Source organism: Cimex lectularius, unplaced genomic scaffold, assembly GCF_000648675.2.
Source record: "Cimex lectularius strain Harlan isolate CLEC.00 unplaced genomic scaffold, Clec_2.1 scaffold87, whole genome shotgun sequence".
In the NCBI taxonomy this organism is placed as follows: domain Eukaryota; kingdom Metazoa; phylum Arthropoda; class Insecta; order Hemiptera; family Cimicidae; genus Cimex; species Cimex lectularius.
The window spans coordinates 838,671-860,997 of record NW_019392768.1 but is presented as its reverse complement, the minus strand read 5'-3'; the positions used below and the strand labels follow the sequence as shown (position 1 = coordinate 860,997).

The following is a 22,327-nucleotide window of genomic DNA, read 5'->3' as shown; positions in this document are numbered from 1 at the left end:
TTTTCATCTACGGTTTTTTGTTGAGATGAAAAATTAGTGTCACTAGTGGGATTCGAACCAACGACCTTCGGCTCAATACGCCGCTGTTCTATCCTTTTTTGATTTTGTTATTTGTGTTTTTGCTGTTTTTCGGTGTAAACCGCTTACAGCGTTTGCTTTTATTTTATTTTTTTATTTATCACATTATTTGTTTTAATAAATTTATAAATTAATAATAATTTTTTTCAACCACAACAGGTCCCCTTACACAGATCTTTAGCCGTTATAATTATAATTATATTATAACGTTTCCGGGATGGACCGCTGGGCGGCGATCTTGTTTTACAGGGATTTTTTTTCCCCTGAGAGGTTTTATAACAATTTTTAAAGAGAATTTTTGGCGGTTAGAACATTTTTAAACAATATAAATAGGCTATTTTGACTAGTAATAAAAACATGAGCATAATGAAACAATTAAATAAAAAGATTGTTAAATAGATCTTACTAGCTTAAATAAACCCGTTAGACTGTATACCTTTGTAGATCTAAACAAACATTTCATATAAATTATTTAAATGTATTTGGGGACCGCGGTAGCCGAGTGGTTAGCATGAGAGACTCTCACNTCGCCTTTAAACTATTCAAGTTCATTGCACAAACAAAATTTTGTACAATAGTATTGAACGTTAAGGGGCAACCGTCAAATTATTGTGCAATAATATTGACGTCTAATGGCCGCTTTAAGATGAGTTGTCCCAGCGGAACGAATAGTTCGACCAGCGGCGTGGGTTCGAATTCCGCTCGTGACACTAATTTCTCATCTCAACTTAAAACCGTATATAAAAAGAACAATTAATTAGAATAATTATTACATGTCTTAATTAATCTTAAACGAAAAAATCCTACTAACCGGAAAGTGTGAAATATTGGAATATGCTTAATTCAGTTGGTAGCTACAATTGTTCTTTAAAAAAATGGTTTTCGCGAGATTCCCATCAGTATGCGTTATATAAATGTTATTTGCACCGCGATTACGTCTGAACTACCATATAATATCTCATTGTTGAACAATTAACCGTTCTAATCTGAGCAATTGTTTGATTGTTGATATGCAAATGTAAATGGAAATCATCTTCCATGTGAGATAAACTAGAAAGGCTGGCGTAGACGTTGTTTCAACAGGGTTTAACCGTTAACCTGTGTGGCTTCCTCTTTATGAAACTATTATAAACAATATAATATTTTAATAAAATACTGTATTTTTTAGAGTAAACGTTATAAATCCAAAGGACCAGGTGACTGAGTGGTTAGAGCGTCTTCATATTTGCCACGCTAGCTGTCCTAGGTTCGAATCCGGGAACAACCAATTTTTTTATTGAAAATAGTATGAAAGAACTATTGTCAAATGTTTTCACTCCTACTCTGCGGCACCCAACAGGTAGTTAGACGTTAAGCCCTCCTTTCTAACTGAATTACTTTACTTATAAAATCATAGTGTTTTTCATCACCAGGTCAAGCAGTATAGACGTGACTCGCGTTTTCAGACAGACCTTGACATCGTCTCGAGTTCAAGTCGGTTTCGCTTTGTGGGGAGGAAAAGTTTGCCGGACACGAACTCGACCGTTTGCAGTTCCTGGCAGAATTCCCGAAAGTCAAATACTGCAGAAGTAGCGGACCTCGTGTTGCAACCCTTTTCATTATCGTACGAATAACCTCGGAATCCCAGGAGGCAATACGACTATAAAAATAACCCACCTCTTGCAAAATCCGTTGCACAATGTTTATTTAGTTCTAGGCTAGGTTCAATTTGATTTCTTTAAAGACTGAAAAACAAGGTTTTACCAAATGACCGAATTTCACTTCTTCACACACTTTAAGCTGTCCAATAGACAATACATCAACGCACTTAAAAGCAAAACTATATTTGTAACATGAACTTCTATTGGTGTCATGAATCACTTCCGTTAACGCCTTCACATTCCTAGAAAATAATTTTAGATACAATCTTGAAGAATATTTTTCCTTTCTTCGAAACGAGGCTACGTGATGGCCATACTAAACATTAAATTCCACCTTATTTAAGTTCACTAGTTTCATGGTCCGCTTGACCAATTAATATCTTACAATTAATTAAGGTTTGAGGTTGAGATAAAAAAGTCAATGGCACCAGGGGGATTCGAACCCACGATCTTCGCTTGATACGCCGCTGCTCTACCACTTGAACTATCATGACCTCGATCCACTCGGACACCAACTTCTCATCTCAACCCCACCTTTTGAATTTTCCCTCCTTTTTGCCATTTTTCAAATGTCGNCTTTTTATCGCTTACACCCAGTAGTTGGTTGTTGACCTTACTCAATAAATGTAAAATTTTCGAGTGTCCTATATTATTTCCCTTGTGGTTCCAGCTGCCTTCACTAATTAATCTATAGCAGCTGGTTAGTGCTTTAGCCTTGACCTCAATGTGTAGAGGTGTAGTGTTTGTTATCACTTCCAAAGCTAGGGTTGGTGTAGTGGGAAAAGCTCCCGTCATCATAACCCCCAACCTAACCTAACCCTCTTAAACTCGAACCTTACCTATCCTAACCTAAACCGTCTTTAACTCTAACCCTACCTAAGCTGACCTAACCTAAACCGATATTATCCCTACCCTAATCAAAACCGTACTCACTCCTCGGTAACGCGGAATCGATGACACGAAAATGGCCAGGGAAAAGAAACTTTTCTATCCAGACATAAAATTTAAAGAGGATTAAAGATTTTCTGTAAAAATAAATGTTTAGTATAGCAGGATAGTTGGGGAAATTCTTCTTTTTTGTGAAAAATATTAATTATTTTATGTTCGTATTATAAAATTAAGTGGTGCTATAATATTGCACATACGTAAAATAAGAAACTTATCTCAGATCGCATTACAAAACGTTTCAGCTCTTCCAAGAGTTCCATAACAATTGGAAATTCTATGTGCCAGATCAGATTTCAAACAGGGAATTTTCTTATTCGTAAAATTGAACTTTGGTGTATTATTCGCAATCTCTCACATCAGCCTGAAAGAAGTTCTGTCAAACTTTTTTACATATGAATGTATACACATGTAATTCCTTACATAGCTTATTTTCGCGATCTTGGCAAATAATATTTCAAACAAAATATTCATTACTAAAACAGAGTCGAAATAGAAAAAAGGAACCAGGGGTGAATTGTATGAATAAATAGGACTGATTCAACAGAACTACTTCTTTAGAAAAAAAACATTGGTAAAAATTACGCTCATGTAGACTGTAACAGCCTAGTCACTATACTTTGGTTTAGTTATCAGGATATTTGCACATCCGCTGAGAGCTCGGAGCTTTCACTATTCTTTAATAAATATTTTCACACAGTAAAAAGGTTCATAATGAAAAAATAGAGAGAAAAGTTCTGTTACGACTGTGCAAATTTTAGTTTATAAAACACCCTTGGCATTAGTGGATAATATTGATAGAGTTATGGGACGGCACCCTACTTTTAAAAATTTCTAAAACCTTGATAAAATATAATCAATATCAAATTTAGGATAAATAATTCAACTTGTTTTAACTTCACGGATCTGTTAAATTTGGGGAAATTTATTGAAATATGTAAAACAACATTTTGATTCGGCTCTTGCAGCGTTTAAGTTGTAATTTATTCCAGTCTCTCGGCAAAAAATACATTTGATTTTTTTCCCACGGTAATTGCGTTCTTTTCGTATGGAACGGACCGTATTTCCATATCATGATCGAGTAATGAAGCAAGCGATGCACATCCTAACAATTAATCATGTAACATTGTAACATAAACTGACAAAGAAAAAGGTGAAGAGAAACTCTCCAAAAGAAGCGTAAGTGTTGGAAAAAGAGAGAGTGGGAGAGAGTCAAAGTAAGAGAGAAGAAGAAAGACAAAAAATCAGATAGATATGGGAATAGCAAGAGAGAAAGCGTAAAAGAAAGAGGGAGAGAGAGAGTGAGAGAGAGAGAGAGAGAGAGCGAAGCGACAAGAGAGAAAAACCGAAGAAGTCAGCTAGATAAAGGAACAGATAGAAAGCAATAGCAGAGAAAAAGAGTAAAAGAAAGAGAGAGAGTGGGAATGAGAAAGACAGAGAAGTCAAAATATAAAAAAGGAGAGTTAGAATGACTAAAATGTTGAATGAAAAATTTGATATTTAAAACCTGTAAAAATCGGTCGTTCGCGATTCCCTTAAATGAACGAAAAAATACATTGATTTAAGAGAGAAGGGGAGGGAGAGAGAATCCAGGTAGATAAAGGGAGAGATAAAAATGCGAGGGAAGGAAAGAGAAAAGGCTAAAAGAAACGAAAAGTGAAATACACTGCGTGTATGAAGTAGTAAGTAAGAGAGAGAGAGAGAGAGAGAGAGAATAAAGGGGAGAGAAATCCAGTTAGATGTACAGTGGTAGATAGAACGAGAAAATCAGTGAGTGGATGAATAAGAGGGAGAAGAAGAAAAATGAGTAACAGAAAGAGAAAGGGAGAGAGAGAAGAAAGTGTAAGATAGAGTGGGAAATCCAGATTGATAAAAATAGGGATAGAAAGAGAAAGCGAGTGAGAAAGGGGGAGAAAGTGTAAAAGAAAGAGAGAGATAGAAAGTAAGTGAGAGGGAGAAAAAGAGAAAGGAGTAACAGAAAGAGAAAGGGAAAGAGAGAAAAATAGAGAAGGAAATCCACATTGATAAAATGAAAGATAGAAAGAGAAATCGAGTGGGAGAGAGAGAGAAAGTCTAAAAGAAAGAAAAAGCGTACAAGTGAGTGAGGAGAGAAAAAGAGAAAGGAGTAACAGAAAGAGAAAGGGAAAGAAAGTAAGATAGAGAGGGAAATTCAGACCGATAAAACGAAAAATAGAAAGAAAAATCGATTGGGGGTAAGTGAAAGTGTAAAAGAAAGAGAGAGAGAAAGCGAGTGAGTGAATGAGTGAGTGAGAGGGAGAAAAAGAAAAAGAAATAACAGAAAGAGAAAGGGAGAGAGAGAGAAATAAAGAGGGAAATCCACATTGATAAAATGAAAGATAGAAAGAGAAATCGAGTGGGAGAGGGAGAAAAAGTCTAAAAGAAAGAAAAAGAGTACAAGTGAGTGAGAGGGAGAAAAAAGAAAGGAGTAACAGAAAGAGAAAGGGGGAGAGAGAAAAATAGAGAGGGAAATCCACTTTGATAAAATGAAAGATAGAAAGAGAAATCGATTGGGGGAGGAAGTGAAAGTATAAAAGAAAGAGAGAGAGAGAGAAAACGAGTGAGTGAATTAGTGATTGAGAGGGAGAAGAAGAGAAAGAAGTTACAGAAAGAGTAAAGGAAAGAGAGTAAGATAGAGACGGAAATCAAGATTGATAAAACGAAAAATAGAAAGAGAAATTGGGGGAGGAAGTGAAAGTGTAAAAGAAAGAGAGAAAGAAAGCGAGTGAGTGAATTAGTGATTGAGAGGGAGAAAAAGAAAAAGAAATAACTGAAAGAGAAAGGGATAGAGAGAGAAATAAAGGGGGAAATCCACATTGATAAAATGAAAGATAGAAAGAGAAATCGAGTGGGAGCGAGAGAGAAAGTCTAAATGAAAGAAAAAGAGTACAAGTGAGTGAGGAGAGAAAAATAGAGAGGAGTAACAGAAAGTAAGATAGAGAGGGAAATCCAGATTGATAAAACGAAAAATAGAAAGAGAAATTGGGGGAGGAAGTGAAAGTGTAAAAGAAAGAGAGATAGAAAGCGAGTTAGTGAATGAGTGAGTGAGAGGGGAAAAAAGAGAAAGAAATAAGAGAAAGAGAGTAAGATAGAGGGTAATCCAGATTGATAAAACGAAAAATAGAAAGAGAAATCGAGTGGTGGAGGATGTGAAAGTGTAAAAGAAAGAGAGAGACAGAAAGTGAGTGAGAGGGAGAAAAAGAGAAAGGAGTAACAGAAAGAGAAAGGGAGAGAGAGAGAGAAAAATAGAGAGGGAAATCCAGATTGATAAAACGAAAGATAGAAAGAGAAATCGAGTGGGGGAAAGTGAAAGTGTAACAGAAAGGGAGAGAGAAATCGAGTGAGTGGGAGAAAAAGAGAAAGAAGTAACAGAAAGAGAAAGGGAAAAAGAGTAAGATAGAGAGGGAAATACAAATTGATAAAAATAGAAATAAATAGAGAAAGAGCGAGCGGAGGAAGAAGTGCTAGGGTGAAACAGAGAGGGAGAGAGAGTGAGACAGATAGCCATACAAACTGTCAAACACAAAGGCATACATTAGAGACATAAATTGGAACAATAAAGTGTCGATAATTTGTGTAAAATCTTGAATATTTTACTTTTATTATCATTTTTATTATAATTGTATAACTTGTATCGTATATAATAATTTCAATAAAGGTTTATTGTACGAAAGTTTTCCTTGGTAATGTTTTGATCTTTGGAATTAAGCTTTCAATTTAGTTAGGTATTTTTCCTATTCAGTGATATCAGTATCTAAAAACATCACAAACGTTAACAATTAAACTGTAATCCCTTTGGTTCAAGATGTATCTTCTGTCGTTGTAAATCAAGCCCGGGGGGGGGGCGGATTTTGACACTGAAATACGAAGCCGGCATTAAGGGCGCGTTAGCCTTTTACTTTACCCCAGAGAGGGCTTAAATGTAAATAAAAACTTGTCCTTCACCGGTACAAACGACCCTTTGGGAGTTTGAAAAGAGCCGTTTTTACAAATAAATAAGAATCAACACTTTTCAAACGGCAGTTGACTTTCATTCATTGCTAATCGGGTTGTAAAAAAAAAGTTTTCCCAAGGGTGGAAAAACTTTGGACTGTTATCTGGCTTCTTCGTCTCTCCTTTTCATTTTAACATAATACTTTTAAAAATCTGTTACTCTTTTCCGACAATGTTCCTATTCTAAACATCTCTTATTTTTCTGCCTCTTTAGATAAAGGTGAACGTTTTTAGATTTCTCTGTAAAGAGATAATAAATTCAATAGCTATGTGATATAACGTCTTCGGCTTTATAGCGGTTATAAATTGATCTGTAAGTAGCTTATGATAGGTTTTAAATTAAACTAGTACATCCAACATAAAATGATTGTAGAATGCTTTTAGTTTTAAGTGCATCCGGTTAAAAAATCCACAAATACATTTTGATTTTGCAATTTTCGAAATCTGAGCCCTGACCTAATATCTGGGATGTCGCGCGGTAAAAAGACATTGAACTTTAATATTTTACGTGACTTATGTGAACGGGCTCGTTCCTTACGATAATGATGAGACGGTTTAAAAAGAAAAAAGAAAGCTGATGCTGCTGATTGCAGCATGAAAGCGTAGAAAAGAAAACGAGACCGAGAGAGATACAGAGAAAGGAAGAACTGAAGAAAGATATATAAACGACTTGAAGAACCGTAAAGAAAGTGATATTGAATGATATTTCAATATCCGATGACTAATTTAACAAAATAAATGTATGAAAATAGGTTTTTATTCGTTTTTATGCCTTTTCGCACGTCGTATTGGGGATAGTACGCTGTTGTATTGCTACGATTTTTGGTTAGGGATGGTTATTTTAATTTCGTTAAATTCATTTCGAGCCATTTATATAGTATTTAGATAGAAATTTCCCTCTTCCTCATTAAGCTTTTCTTTCCATATGGGACGGGCATTTGCATATCAAGATAGAGTAAACACATCCTAACAAATAATCATGAAAAATGCACAAACACAAACAGACAAACAAAAGAAGCGATAAAAACAGACTAGGGACATATTCAATGAAATACAGGGAGATAGTGAAAGAAAGAGAGGCAGAGGGCGAAATGGGCAAAAATAGTGAGTGAGAAAAAGAAAATGAAAGATAGATAAAGAATGAGACAAAGTGAAAGAGATTGAGAGATATCCACAATCCATCCAGTTTGACAGGTGGGAGTGACTGAAATGAGAGAGAGTGAAAGAGAGATAGTGAAAGACAGAGAGAGAGAGAGGCAGAGGCAGAGACAGAGACAGAGACAGAGAGGGATAAAGTGAGACAATGAGAGAGGGCGAGAGAAAAAGAGAGAGAATGAGTGAAACCGAATGACTGAGTGGGAGAGAGAAAGATAGATAAATGAATGGATAGCTAAATAAATAGATAGATAGATGGATGAATAGATGGATGGATTGATAGATTAATATATAGATAGATAGATGTTGATAGAGCATAATATAATTGATTGATTGATAAATGGATAAATAAATATAATAAAAAAAAATATATATACACAGATAGACGAAAGACAAAAAGACACGCCGAAAGAGGGACACGAACAGGTAGGCCGAAAGAAAGAAAGACGAAAAGACACGTCCAAAGAGGGAGAGACACGAACAAGTAGGCCGGAAAAAAGAAAGAGAGAGAAAGAAGAAAAGACACGTCGAAAGAGAGCGAGAGACACGAACAGGCACGCCGAAAAAGAGAGAAAAAGAAAGAGTAAGGTGAACAGGCCCGTCTAAAAAAAGAAAAAGAGAAAGAGGCAAACAGACGCGCCGAAAGGGAGAGAGACACGAACAGTAGGCCGAAAAAAAGAGAGAGGGAAAAAAGAAAAGATACGTCGAAATAGAGCGAGAGACACGAACAGGCATGAGAAAAAGAAATAGTAAGGTGAACAGGCACGACCAAAAAAAGAAAGTGTGTGTGTGTGTGTGTGTGTGAGTGCGTGAGTGAGAGAACGAGAGACAGACGGGGACAAAGAGGAAAACCAAATATAGACAAAGACAGATAAAGGACTAGAAGAACGCAGTAGGTAAAGAGTACTAAAAATAATTACACAGCATAATTGAACAAAATAAATAATTAAAAATATCCTGGGGGAGAGAGAGTTTGACAATGGAAGGCTAGAAAAACACAATAGCCTGTTTTAAGTGATTAAAGTATTTTTATAACCTAATTAAACTTAAAAAATCATTAAAAATGTGTTTTTCGTTCTGTTTTTATGTCTAGTTGCACGTAATTTTAGTAAGCTTTGCCAACGAGTTTAAATATGCATTTTTTATTTATTTAAATGCTTTTGGACGCATTCTGTTGCTCCTCCTCAGTAAGCATTGCTTTAAGCCTTCAACGACTGACATATAATATCATAATTATTATCTTAGCCAATGTGACTAACAAAAGTGCCTAAATCAACCTGAGGACAGCCAATGTGCAGCGTCCTCACAAGTCGCTGTATGCAAAACTGTACATGACAGAAATGTTAAATAAAGTTATATTTTTATATACATAAAAATATAGTCGCATAAACTGTCGGTTAAAATCTGAGCTGTCCGAGTGCGAGTGTTTTTCCCTTGTCACGAAGGTTTCTGAAAACACCCCAAGGGAAATTGTCACCCACTCTGTTATACATAAACGCAGAAAAGAGAAAGGTGGAAACCTTTCTCTAAATTAAATATTATATAAGTATGACAAAAGGCACCGCTTAAAATATGTAATGACTTTTGTGTTGAAACTCTTTTCTATAAATAGTTAATCCTTATATGTTAGTATGCAATCACCTCGTTATGAAAACTATCCCTTTTCCGAAATATTTCTTAAAAATAATTCTAATATTTTCCCTTTTAAATTTTCACTATTTCCCGGAAGAAAATTCTTCTAGTAAATGTTTCTCTATGTTAATAAAAACGTCAGTTGACGGTGTATTGTTAGTGATCAGAGAGATTAAAGGGATTAAAGTTTAATGCTATTTTCTGTGTATACATTTTACCTTCTTTGAGTCATATCTTGACCTCTGAAATGTTCTTTATTACATTTTATTAATAACTCGACATGAAATAACGTTTAGTTTTAAAGAGGAAGATCGTAAGGCTTCGAATATTCAATTTGAATTAATGAGCCCGGTCCTTTTTGTTCAAAATTAAAATCCTGCACGCAGCATGTCTGGACGATATGCCTAAGAAAGGTAGAAAAATAATAAGAAAGAACAAGCATTGATCGGAAGAAAAGGAAGGAAATCTGGGCCATCAATGTGTGTTGTAGAACACTTATGGAAAATAAAATTAAGGGGAAAGATATTAAAATTTTTTCTGACAGACAGGCTAGTCTTAGGGCATTACAAAAAGATTTGTCAATCTCACGACTGGTGGAGGAAACTATAGATCTTATCAATAGGATCTCTTTCATGTTTGAGAATAAGGTGACCCCTATTTGGATACCAGCACATAAAGGACACCATGGCAATGAAAAGGCGGATGGCCTAGCCAAAGAAGGTTCTAATACTGCGCTTGTTGGGCTACAACCGGTATTAGCTCATTCTGTGAGCATAGCGAAAGAGAGTATCAATAACTGGGGCATGAAACAATTCCTTAGGGAGTGGAATTTATCCCCCGGACACAGGCAATCGAAAGAGTTTGTTAAGGCGATCAAACCAGCTGAATCGAAATNATATATAGGCTTCGAACATTCAATTTGAATTAATGAGCCCGGTCCTTTTTGTTCAAAATTAAAATCCTGCACACAGCATGTCTGAACGACATGCCTAAGAAAGGTAGAAAAAGAATAAGAAAGAACAAGCATTGATCGGAAGAAAAGGTAGAAAGATTGTTAACACCGTCAAGGCCGGTCTGATAGCCAGGATAAAAATCAACCTTTCTCTTGACATCCTTCACAAAAGCCTGTTTTAACGATTGTCTTTTTATGTCTTAAGCGACCTTTCTTCCATTTCTTAATGTCGTGTGCTAAAATAAGCATCAGGCCAAGTTTGTTTATATACAGAAATCATTTTTAGGTTACTGTGGTATAGGTTTTAAAATAAATAGCAAAATATATTTAAATAAATAACAAAATATAATAAATTAATTAAATAAGGATAAGATTATCTTTTTGGTTCTTGTTTTGCGCTTCGCACTTTTATATTCCCAGTTTCAGTCTTTGGTGGTTTTCGTCTCTTCTGGTTCTCTTACCCTGAACAGAAATTTTTCGATAAAAACTTTAGTATATTGGGATTAGTTGAAAAAAAATATTTACGGCTTTGTAGACGCTCGCTTAGACGTTCTGAGAACTTGCGGCTTCGGCGTCGTGAAGATACTCCACCAGAACGGCCTCGACGGTTTTTTAACGACCGGTTTTTGCGTTGGTTTAGTGCTATAGTTTGTATTAATTGTCGTCGGGTGTTCGTCATGTTCGTCATTCGTCGTCGGATGCTCGTAATGAGGCTTGTAAGTCGGGTGGTGTTCATAATTTTCTGACTCAGTCGTTGAGTGTTCATTATGTTGTGAAGATGTAATTGGGTGTTCATAATATTCTGAATGTGTCGTAGGGTGTTCATAGTGTTCTGAATGTGTCGTAGGATGCTCATAATGAGGCTTATATGTCGTAGGATGTTCATAGTGTTCTGAATGTGTCGTAGGATGCTCATAATGAGGCTTATATGTCGTAGGATGTTCATAGTGTTCTGAGTGTGTCGTAGGATGCTCATAGTATGGCTTATGTGTCGTAGGGTGTTCATAATGTTCTGAATTAGTCGTAGAATGCTCATAGTATGGCTTATGTGTCGTAGGTTGTTCATAGTGTTCTGAATGTGTCGTAGGATGCTCATAGTATGGCTTATGTGTCGTAGGGTGTTCATAATATTCTGAATGTGTCGTAGGGTGTTCATAGTGTTCTGAATGTGTCGTAGGATGTTCGTAGTGTGGCTTATATGTCGTAGGGTGTTCATAGGGTTCTGAATGTGTCGTATGATGCTCATAATAAGGCTTGTGTGTCGTAGGGTGATCATCAATATCTACATAACCGGGTTCGTTGTGTTCTGTGTCATGGTCGTCCTCGCTGTACTGCGGCTTCTTGGTCGGCGCCACTTCCCCGGTGTGGCTGTTCTTCCGTTTCTTGTGGCAGAAGAAGAACCTTGACATGACATCGTCGCCTTCGAGCACGTTCAGAGGAATTAGAATTGGATAATCCCTTCTGCCGAAGAAAGGCGTCAGTAATGGATTTTTTAACGGCGGTATCTTCTGCCGGCTCGCTATTATCTCGGCGATCTTGGATGCGAGAAATTCATCTCTCTCGATGCTGGCAAATGCTTTGTCTTTTTCTATGGCAATTGTTGGAGACAGCAGGACCAAAGTGAGCACGACCTGAAAAGCAGACATTGCATTCTACCGGATTCTACATGAGGCGATTAGCTCAGCTATCGACCGCTAACGCCACCTGGATTAGCAGAACGACTTACCTCGAACATTGTTCGGCTTCGCAACAAGCTGGAATGTTGTTGAATAAAAAGTCCCTTCCTTATATACAGGGTGACTAATTGATAATTAAGCATACTTAGCCGAAGTTAAATGATTTCCGTGGCTAATATTACATTCGAAATTACGATCCGTTTAGAAATTAGCCTAAATCTTAAAAACAAACTTTCAAATCATTAAAGTAAAGTTGATAAACATAACGGCCATCTTAGTAATATAATTCTCTAATAGCAAAAGTTAGTCAACATATTATCTCAAAAAAATACCAATATTTATTATACTATAAATAAACTTAAAAAAACACTGTCAACCAAAAAATATTAAAAACATGGAAAATGACGAAAAAATAGTGTACGAAATGTTTAAAAACTTTTGTTACAAAAATAATGAAAGAAAATAGACTAATTAATTGAATAAAAAACAAAATAATTAAATTCAAATTTATTAGGCAAAGAAAACCTCCAGTATAAGTAAGGTAAAAATCAACCAAACAGCCCAGCAGCTAAAAAAAGGCAAAAACAATGATTAGCTAAAAATTTGAAAGACAAATCATAGAATATGATCCAGTAGTGAAACAAACCATCAACACGTCTGGTAACTCAGGCAATCTCCAACAAAATTTCCAGCATTTGAAAAAGCAGTCAAAACAGCCTCCTGTAGCAAAGTTCTTGAGAAATCTAAAACGGCAAACATCGCTGATTCATCATCATCTACTTTCAACAAGGGGAATATATTTTTTTTATGCCCCCAATAATTTTTTTCTCATTTGCTTTGATATCATGCATGTATATATATATATATATATATATATAGAATGTTTGAAAAAGATAGAATAAAATGCCTAAAACTTGAGGTGTTTCATATTATTTGTGATTTTTGTTACCCACATTGATGCTTGGTCCATATTTCCCACAAATAAGAGTTTGCTGTAATTGTATGTGTTAATTTTAAGCATATCATGGTAATAGAAATCTTATGTAATAATCAAATAAATATTTATTTTCTGTTTATAGAGATATATTTATAAATAACACAAATCTTAAAATTAAGAATTTAAGTTAAAACAAAAATGTTTGCATCTCCAAATTTGACTGCCTTCCATAAAATTTTCTTGAGCTAGCAGGCGTAAGTTATTTAAAAACTTAACTATGCTAAATTTTGTTTTATAGAAAATCACATAAAATTTTAATCCATTTTCTTTGTATAAGCCAATATTTGTTGGTTTGTGCAAATTAATTTAAGATGCAGTAATTTTTTTTTAATATACATTCCCTAAGATATTTGATTAAACGAGAAATCAAAATATTGTATAAGTTATGTTCATTTTTCCCTTGATAGATAAATTTAAATATATAGCCATATATATTTCATTTTGTTTATATGTATTTAATTTATTTATATATGTTTTTATATATATATCATGTTTTCTTTTTAAATCTTAATAATGTATTTCATGTATGATTAATTTTATTAGAAATTTAAATTTTTCTTTTTAAATGTTAATTGTTTTTTAATTGGAAAGTTTTGGAACTTTTCCCATTTTCAAGAAAAATTTTATTTTCATAAAATATTTGTTTATATTTATATTATTTTACAACAAAACAATTTACATTATTATTTCTAGTAATTAACGTAGCTAGAATTAACTATTAAGAATATTTTTTTAGTATTTCACTTTTTTAAATTAACTCAGGTTGAAAATAATGTGTGTTTCTTAGTGACCTGTAGTTTCATAATTTGTTGAATTCGTGAGGAATGGTCAAGAATGAGGTAGTTGAAAAAAACAGCTTTTTATTTTTTGGCCGACGTCGGTGGATTATTAATACTGTGACTATTGCAACGAAAATGATATTCGTAATATTGTTTTAACAAATTATTTTACATTTAGGTTACATTTCCAACAAGTCTTTTTGTAATGACCTAAGACTAGCCTGACTGTCAGAAAAAATTTTAATATCCTTTCCATTATTTTTATTTTCCATAAGTGTTCTACAACACATTAATGGCCCAGATTTCCGCCTGAAAAACAGAGGTGTTATTGCCAAGAGGGGAGGAGATGCTGATTCCTTAGGTACAGGTTATTATTATAATTTATGGATGTAAATTCCTGCACCACTCCCTCTTCGATAAGTGAACCGTCTGCGTAGCAGTCTATGTTGCGATGGTCATAATCCAAACTATGATTATATTCACAAGGGTGACTACCTGAAAGTACTTTTTCTCCGGGTTTTAATCTTTTTATCACTAACGCTTAATAACACTCTTGTTTAGGATAAAAATTATGTTTGTTGATTTGGTTTCGTTGATCTTGATTCTCCCCTGGAGCATTCTAGGATGTGTAGGTGATTTTGGAGATTACTGTTTTATTTCGAGATTTTCTAAGACACAAGGATTGATGTATTTCAGCTTGAAAGATTACTCTGATTAAAGACCTGATTACTCTTATTTTACGCTTATACAGAAAATGCATCCAGTTTCTTCATTTGTCTTGGTGCCATCCTTTGTGTATACCACATCCTGATGTCCTCCTGAATTCTTCTCCTTTGTCGTCTGTTTTATTTATTATTTGTATGTTGTAAAGAGTGATTCCGGGATAATGAAGTCAATCCCTTCTCTAGAATGTGTGTCTGAGTTAATTAATTATTGTTGGGCTCAAAGTGTTTAGTTCTCATCCAGTTTGATTGTTTCGGGAGCGTAAATGAGCTTTTCCTAGCTGAACCATAATTGCATGAACAACTCAAAAATTCTTAAGAAATAATAAATATATAAAATATAATAACAAAATAATAATACATTTATTATTATAAATATATAAATTTTAATATCAATAAAGGAGTATTAATTGAAAAATGAGCGGGAAAAAGTCACGCATGCGCCTGTTGCTCTAATCTAGATCCGTTCGAAATTTAGGCATTTCAGAGGTTTTTCCTTGTTAAATTGGCCAAAAATAGATTTATTATTATTAAAAAAATTTATTTCAAAATGTTGATATGGATATTACAAAGAAAAAACCGCCCAGATAGTCGAAAATCGGTTTGAGTCTAAGATTATGAACCGGAATGGTCGGAGTAGATTTCGACTGGGAGTTGTGGCGTGCTCCTGTAATCCAGCTACTTGGAGGTCGGGTCTTTAAATAAATGTTAATCTCTGAAGCTGTGACAGGATCTTTATCAAGAGAAAGGATTGCGGTATCATCGGCAAAGGTGAAGATGATAGTGTTAGGTCGTGTAGGTAGGTCGGAGGTACAAATTGAACAAAGGAAAGGAGCGAGCACGCTGCCCTGTGGGACACCTGCTAGAATAGGATGGAATAGTATGAATTTGATTTTCCATTTCCACTTTCAGGTCTATCGGCAGAATATTTGCTACGGCGCAGACAGCCTCAATGATATGGTTCCGTCTCTTTTTATCATTTTTATGGCGATCAGACGTTGCCATCTTGTTTTTTCTCTGTTTTTTTTTTCAAGATACTTTTTATTTTATATGTGATGCGTAACTCATTGTAGGTAATATAAATTTCATGTATGGTTTTCAAATCAGCCTCTGCTGGGTCCCAGGACACATGGGAGTAGAAGGTAATGAGGAAGCGGACACCCTGGCAAGAAAAGGGGCTGCCACACCGCTAATAGGACCTGAACCCTTCTGTGGAATAGGAACACACACTATCAACGAATACCTCAGACAGAAGGATAAAAAGAGAATGAGCGAACTTTGGAACTCACTTATTGGACACAGACAATCCAAGAATTTTCTAACCAACTTTGGCAAGAAAGAAATCACAGAATGTGTCAAAGGAAGCAGGAACAGACTGCGAATCCTAACAGGATTCCTGACAGGACACTGTAGATTAAATGGACATTTAAAGAAAATTGGAATAATCCAAGATGGCACATGTAGATTCTGCAAAGAAGCAGAAGAGACACCAACACACTTACTAACAAACTGCGGAGCTACACTAGCCCGCAGGAGGAAGTGTTTTGGGATGTACAATGTGACCATAAAAGAACTACAACCACTGAAACCGGGCCTATTAATCAAGTTTCTTGATGAAATAGGACTCACCGATGTGCTTTAAGCAGAGCACAGGGGATACAATAGCTCTTAAAGGGCGCAGTATACCATACCCTGAATTATTACATCTATCTATCTATCTATGGTTTTCAAAGCTTGTTGATCAAGCCCCCAGTGGATTTTATCCTGTTTCAGTGCGTGGATTGTTATGTTTTATGGATTATTCTAGTGGATATAGGAAAAATATATTTTATACAGTCAATTCATAATATTAATTGAAAAATAAAAACGAAGCAAGACTTCGCCCAAAAGTAAATGTCTGTGTGTCAACCTATTGAACAAAATGGTATACGATGTGCGACTCGCGGTTGTTGGGTTAGCTAATCTTACTTCATAAATATTGTTTGTAGGCCAAATTGACCGCAACGTCCCAATTGAATGTGTCGCCTTTGGTAATCCGTGCAAAATTAGACAATAATGAACGTATTTAACGACCAAGGGCTTAATTATCCTTTACCGCTTACTTTAATGAGTGTTCTTTTAGCACGGGCCGGTTCATGACACGTTTTCCATGAGTTGACTTTCAATAAGGACACTAAGGTGGTTAGAAAACAATTTGGATTGTTTAAATTTCATAGAACTAGGTTAAGTTGCTCGAAGTTGCTAATTAAGTTGCTAAAAAGACTGCGGTGTAATAAAACAAATATAAACATTTCCTAGATTGATGTAGAGCTGAAATATAAAAAAGTTGGACTTCGTATAAAATATTTTATCCGGAGAAAAAGACCTAATAACATGGAAATTTTGGGATATTGTGCATTCTGTTATTGAATATCTGTCAGATTTGAAGGATTAAGAAGCCAGATGGAATTGGTAATAAAAATCGCAAATTGGAAAAATGTTATTATTTTTCAACTGTTGATAATTTCAAATAAAATTATTTACCATTTGGATCGTTCTGGGTTTTATTCTCTATGAGTCTTTTATTTATTTGTTTTAGTACATTACGGGGATGACCTCCAAATCTGTACATGTTACAATATAGAAAACTATGAAATACCATCTATTATATTTCGTGGTCCGATTGACCAAATAACTTCTTTCAATTAATTAATCTTTATGTAAGATATTGAGTGAAATTTAAAGTGTCACGAGCGGGATTCGAACCCACGACCGTCGGCTAAATACGCCGCTGCTCTACCACTTGAGCTATCATTTTTTTTAATTACACGACATTTGAAAAATGGCAAAAAGGAGGGAAATTTCGAAAGGTTGGTTGAGATGGGAAGTTGGTGTCCGAATGGATCGAAGTCACGATAGCAAGTGGTAGAGCAGCGGCGTATTTAGCCGAAGGTCGTGGGTTCGAACCCCGCTTGTGACACTAACTTTTTCATTTCAACCAATACCTTACATAAATATTAATTATGAAATTCCTGGTGATTAGTGACCGTTAATCGATATTTATTTAGAAATCGTGAGATGCGGTCTGGTGTGATGTAGGTTTCAGAAAAATATTTTCTTTATCGTGCCAACGTTTCGATCTTTATTGAGATCATCTTCAGGGCCTGGGATTTACAAACATTGTTTACATATAACTATTACATTTTGGATGTGGAAAAGTGAATTTATACAATGCAAAATATATTTTTTATATATTCAATCAAAGTATTTCTACTCACTGAGTGAATTTTTCAATGATTACTTTTTACGGAATTTAAAATGTTTATTCAGTCTCATTTGAATTATGAAGCAATGAACTGTTTAGTTTTCACGTTTGTATTCTTAATTTCGATTTTTAAACTTAAAAATGCCGTGTAGAGCTGAGGATGTTGTGCGTAGTGTGGCACTTATTGATAATGGACGTTCTATCATGTATGCGCATAACATTTTGCACAATTTCAACTATTTGTCATACTCGTTTTTATCCCATTAAAGTCCTAGCTTGTAGATTTGGTATTTAATATTAGGTTATTATTATGTTTTGTGGTCTGATTGACCAAATAAAGTCTTTTCAATTAATTAATTTTTAAGTAAGGTATTGGTTGAAAAAATGTCAAAAAGTAGGGAAAATTCAAAAGTTGGGGTTGAGATGGGAAGTTGGTGTCCGAGTGGATCGAAGTCACGATAGCTCAAGTGGTAGAGCAGGGGCGTATTTAGCCGAAGGTCGTCGGTTCGAATCCCGCTCGTGACACTGCCTTCTTTGTAAATATTTGAACGAGCAGTCTTCCCGGTTCACAATTCCTTACAGAAAAAGTACCATGTACCAACTTTTTAGATTTTTTTTTTACATTTGATTTATTTGTAATAAATTTACATAGAACACATTCCTTCAAGTTTCAGGGGAAGTAGCAGGGCACCCATTACAATAATTGATCTATGATCCCTAGTCTAAATATAGTGGTTTTACCAATAAAAATGGAAAAGTGGAAAATTACAACAACAAAAAACACAAAAATATGTTATCAGCATAATGAAATTTTGGTACATATTGAATTGAGTAGCTTCAGCGATGTCACAGGAGTAAATGATATGTGCAAATATAATAACAATATAAAAATAATAATAAAATATAATAGTAACATGGCATAATAAATAGGATAATCAATTTAAGTTTAATGGAATTAATTAAATAAGTAAACAAATAAAAAAACAATAAATAAGATAAATACATTAATAAATTAAAAGATTAATTATCAAACAAATATTCAGCGTATTTACATTTATACACTTTCTTATACATAATTTACAAGATTGCAGTGTGCATACACGCGCACACATACACATCTTTACCTATATATTAGCCTGATTATTAATTTAATATATGTTTTGTTCTCCTGTGCTTCCAAATGATATTCGTAGGGTACATCTCATGTTTGTGCTCTCAGGAAAGAAGCATGTACCATCTTGATCTCTGACTGCCTTATGTCCTTTTTTTATTTTTACAAACATTTGTAGGCGATGGCAAATTTGTACGGTGTGACGAGTGATTTAAAAGGCCTTGTCTTTTGGGAAAAGAGACTTATAGAAATGATAAATGATGGAGTGAGTGTGGTGTTCAATACTTTTTAAAAGGATAGTTCCTACTCACAGTAAGTTGTTTTGCAACGATCCGGATTTCGAGCCTTTTAGCTCATCATCAGGTTGAAGGACTTCTACAACCACGTCTCTCGACATGAATTGCCAAAGTGAACCGCTGATACCTCCGCCAACGCGACGTTCCAATTATCAGCTGATTTTTTTAATGACGCTCAATTTGAACGTGCGAAACGCGGAAATTATAACACAAATAAATATTAGAATAATAAATACTTAATATTACTATAAATTACTATAAAAATAATAACAATTAAAATAATTAGATTAATTATTTGGATGTTTGATATTATTTATGTACATATTTAAAATGGGAGGTAGATCAAAATCTGTTATATTATTAATGCATTTATCACCATGTTCAATTTTACATTTTTTAATTTCAAATTTCTCAAACCAATCTAGTTCTTTCCCTTTGTTGAAACTATGTAACACTCTTGTATTTAAATTTGTCGAAAGACGTGGTTGTAGAAGTCCTTCAACCTGATGATGAGCTAAAAGGCTCGAAATCCGGATCGTTGCAAAACAACTTACTGTGAGTAGGAACTATCCTTTTAAAAAGTAAGAGGCTTATATTTCGACTTTATCCTCCGGTGACCGGGAGACTCTATTCAGTACGAAAGTCAATAAAGGACAGGACATTAAATAAAAGTACAAAACAAAATAAACCGTTTAACAACAACACAATCTCATACTATTATAAACTAGACTTATCTTTTAATGAAGTTTGTAAAAACAATACTAGGAAATTAAATAAATTAAAAACTTTCAATTAATTAAGGTTTTTAGTTGAGATAAAAAAGTCAATGTCACGAGCGGGATTCGAACTCACGATCTTCGGCTAGATACGCCGCTCTACCACTTGAGCCATCGTGACCTCGATCCACTCGGACCCTAACTTCCCATCTCAACACCACCTTTTGAATTTTCCCTCCTTTTTGCCATTTTTCAACTAAAAATTTTAATTAATTGAAAGATATTAATTGGTCAAGCTGACCACGAAACTAGAGAATTAAATTAAAAACTGTGATAAAAGCAAAAGGTTTTCAACTGTCACGAGCGATTCTCTTTTTGATTCATCATTAATGATTAATTAATTAAGGTTTTTAGTTGAGATAAAAAAGTCAGTGTCACGAGCGGGATTCGAACCCACTGGCCGAGTGGATCGAGGTCACGATAGCTCAAGTGGTAGAGCAGCGGCGTATCAAGCGAAGATCGTGGGTTCGAATCCCGCTCGTGACACTGACTTTTTTATCTCAACTAAAAACCTTAATTAATTGAAAGTTATTAATTGGTCAAGCGGACCACGAAAACTAGTGAATTACTGATTAATATTGTTATTCTTTCATTTATGGACTTTACAACTGCATAAATTGAACCAATTAGGGACATACTTGAACGATTTATAGAAAGAAGAAGAAGAAAAATAACTTTATTCTGGGACTGGTGTCCCCTAAGAATAATTTACACGAGATAAAATAAAGGAAGTACCTTCTATAAAGTTAAAAAAAAAAAAAGATAGAAATCTTTGCACAATGTATGCCAGTAAGGCAGGCCAGGAGGGAAAATTACGAGAATATTAAATAAAAATTATAAATGTTATCGTGAGGTCTCTGCTTGGAGGGAGAGGAGGTGATTATAAAGATGGGATTTAAAGGAGGAAAAGGAGGCAGCGTGACGAATAGAAAGGGGAAGGGAGTTCCAGAAGAATTCCAGGAGAACAGGTAGTAATATTGGGAGGCAGAGTTTAAGAAAATGGATAGGGATGCCATCAACTCCAATGGCATTGGAGTGGGATTTGGTTATGGACTCAAGGACTTCGGCTGGGGTTAGATAGGAGAAATAGAAGTTAGACGGACTGAATGAGGGTCCAGAGGGAGCGGGTATGGGGACAGGCATTGTTGAAGAAGAGTTGGGCGAGACAAAGTAGGAATTCAATTCTTCAGGAGACAGGATCAGGACTGGTGGAGAGTGCCTCTTGGTAATGAAGGGCTTTGGCCCGACGGATAAAGGATTGGGTTTTATTGCGAAGGGCTCGGAAGGAAGAGTGGTCTTCAGGAAGTTTAGTTCGACGAAAGCGCCTTCTTGCCGCTTCCCGTCTTTTAATTAGGGCTCTAATTTCGTCGTTTAACCAAGGAGCAGGAGGACGACGGATTGTGTGGGTTTTTAGGGGGGCATGTTTGTTAAGGATATTGAGGAGATTGGAGGTCAAGAAGCCGACCATGGAATCGATGGATGAGCCAAGGTAAACGTTGGCCCACTCGACCGGCTCAAGATCCGGCCTCAAAACCTCGAATGAAAGGGTATTAAGTTGACGGAACCTTATGGTTTTGGGTACGGGACGTGGGGTAGGAATATTATATGTTATTTGGATCAAGTCGTGGGAGGAGAGAAAGGAGATAGGGTGTTGGGAGGAGGATAGAACTTTATCGGCGGAATCCACACCATAAGATCAAGCCAGGTGGATACAGAAGCAGTGTGATGTGTGGGATTAAACGGAGTACATGAGAGATTAAGGGAGAACCATAGATTTTCAAGGAGTTTTTTGTCGTAGGAGGCAGAGGAATAATTTGCAATTAATAAGAATAGGAAATGGTGTCATCAAGTCCTATGAGTTATTAATGGTCTTTTTTTAATTCGTAAACAATTTTTGACTATAAACCACTCAGACGTGTGACAGTATAAAGGAAAGGACATTTCTTCCCCCCTCCCAATGGCAGAAATTGCTCAACGTGTTAAGAGAAAGTGGTCCCAATCGAAACTTTCAGCGGGTTATGCGTTTGTTAATATTTTATCAATTATTTATTATACTAAATATCAGATAATTGGCAAAATTAAAATATGAAAAGCAACGAAAATAATGGAAATAATTTTTAATTTTATTAAATAAAATCATAACACACAAAAGCCTAGACAACGGTATAATTTGTCACTATAAATAATATAAAACATTTAAAAAGAATACTTCAGGATTAGCATGTACAGTATAATTTTATTTACTTCTTTTTTTTTTATTTTGGCAATATGTTGAAACTGTTGATCAAGAAAGTAACCCAAATGTGTCATCGT

General features: G+C 35.1%; 2 protein-coding genes and 1 long non-coding RNA gene across 4 annotated transcripts in view; 1 reads left to right on the top strand and 2 right to left on the bottom strand.

Moving 5' to 3' along the window:
* The window catches only part of LOC106667788, a 245,019-nt gene that overhangs the window by 98,891 nt on the left and 123,801 nt on the right, over positions 1–22,327 (bottom strand). The gene's annotated exons all lie outside the window — the stretch shown is intronic.
* Positions 1–22,327, top strand: part of LOC106667770 (organic cation transporter protein-like) — a 93,704-nt gene that overhangs the window by 8,372 nt on the left and 63,005 nt on the right. The gene's annotated exons all lie outside the window — the stretch shown is intronic.
* On the bottom strand, positions 10,745–12,234 carry LOC106667775 (adhesive plaque matrix protein-like). Of its 2 annotated transcripts, XM_014395950.2 has the most exons (4): positions 12,140–12,234; positions 11,294–12,044; positions 10,939–11,233; positions 10,745–10,875 (listed from the first exon to the last, which is right to left on the bottom strand). In XM_014395950.2, exons 1-4 carry the CDS (start codon positions 12,230–12,232, stop codon positions 10,836–10,838), a joined length of 1,179 nt encoding a protein of 392 aa, XP_014251436.2. In that variant the 5' UTR covers positions 12,233–12,234; the 3' UTR covers positions 10,745–10,835. The 2 variants fall into 2 exon arrangements, with proteins under 2 accessions (XP_014251436.2, XP_014251434.2); XM_014395948.2 differs by having other exon boundaries at positions 10,748–10,875; positions 10,939–12,044.

What these genes read in the sequence shown, in the direction of transcription:
- LOC106667775 (XM_014395948.2), bottom strand. Translation starts at nt 12,232, where the DNA reads ATGCTTAATTATCAATTAGTCACCCTGTATATAAGGAAGGGACTTTTT. An exon ending in GAAGCCGAACAATGTTCGAG is followed by an intron (nt 12,045 to 12,139) that starts GTAAGTCGTTCT and finishes TCTGCTTTTCAG; the next exon opens with GTCGTGCTCACTTTGGTCCT. An exon ending in AAGCGAGCGTCTACAAAGCC is followed by an intron (nt 10,876 to 10,938) that starts GTAAATATTTTT and finishes ATTTCTGTTCAG; the next exon opens with GGTAAGAGAACCAGAAGAGA.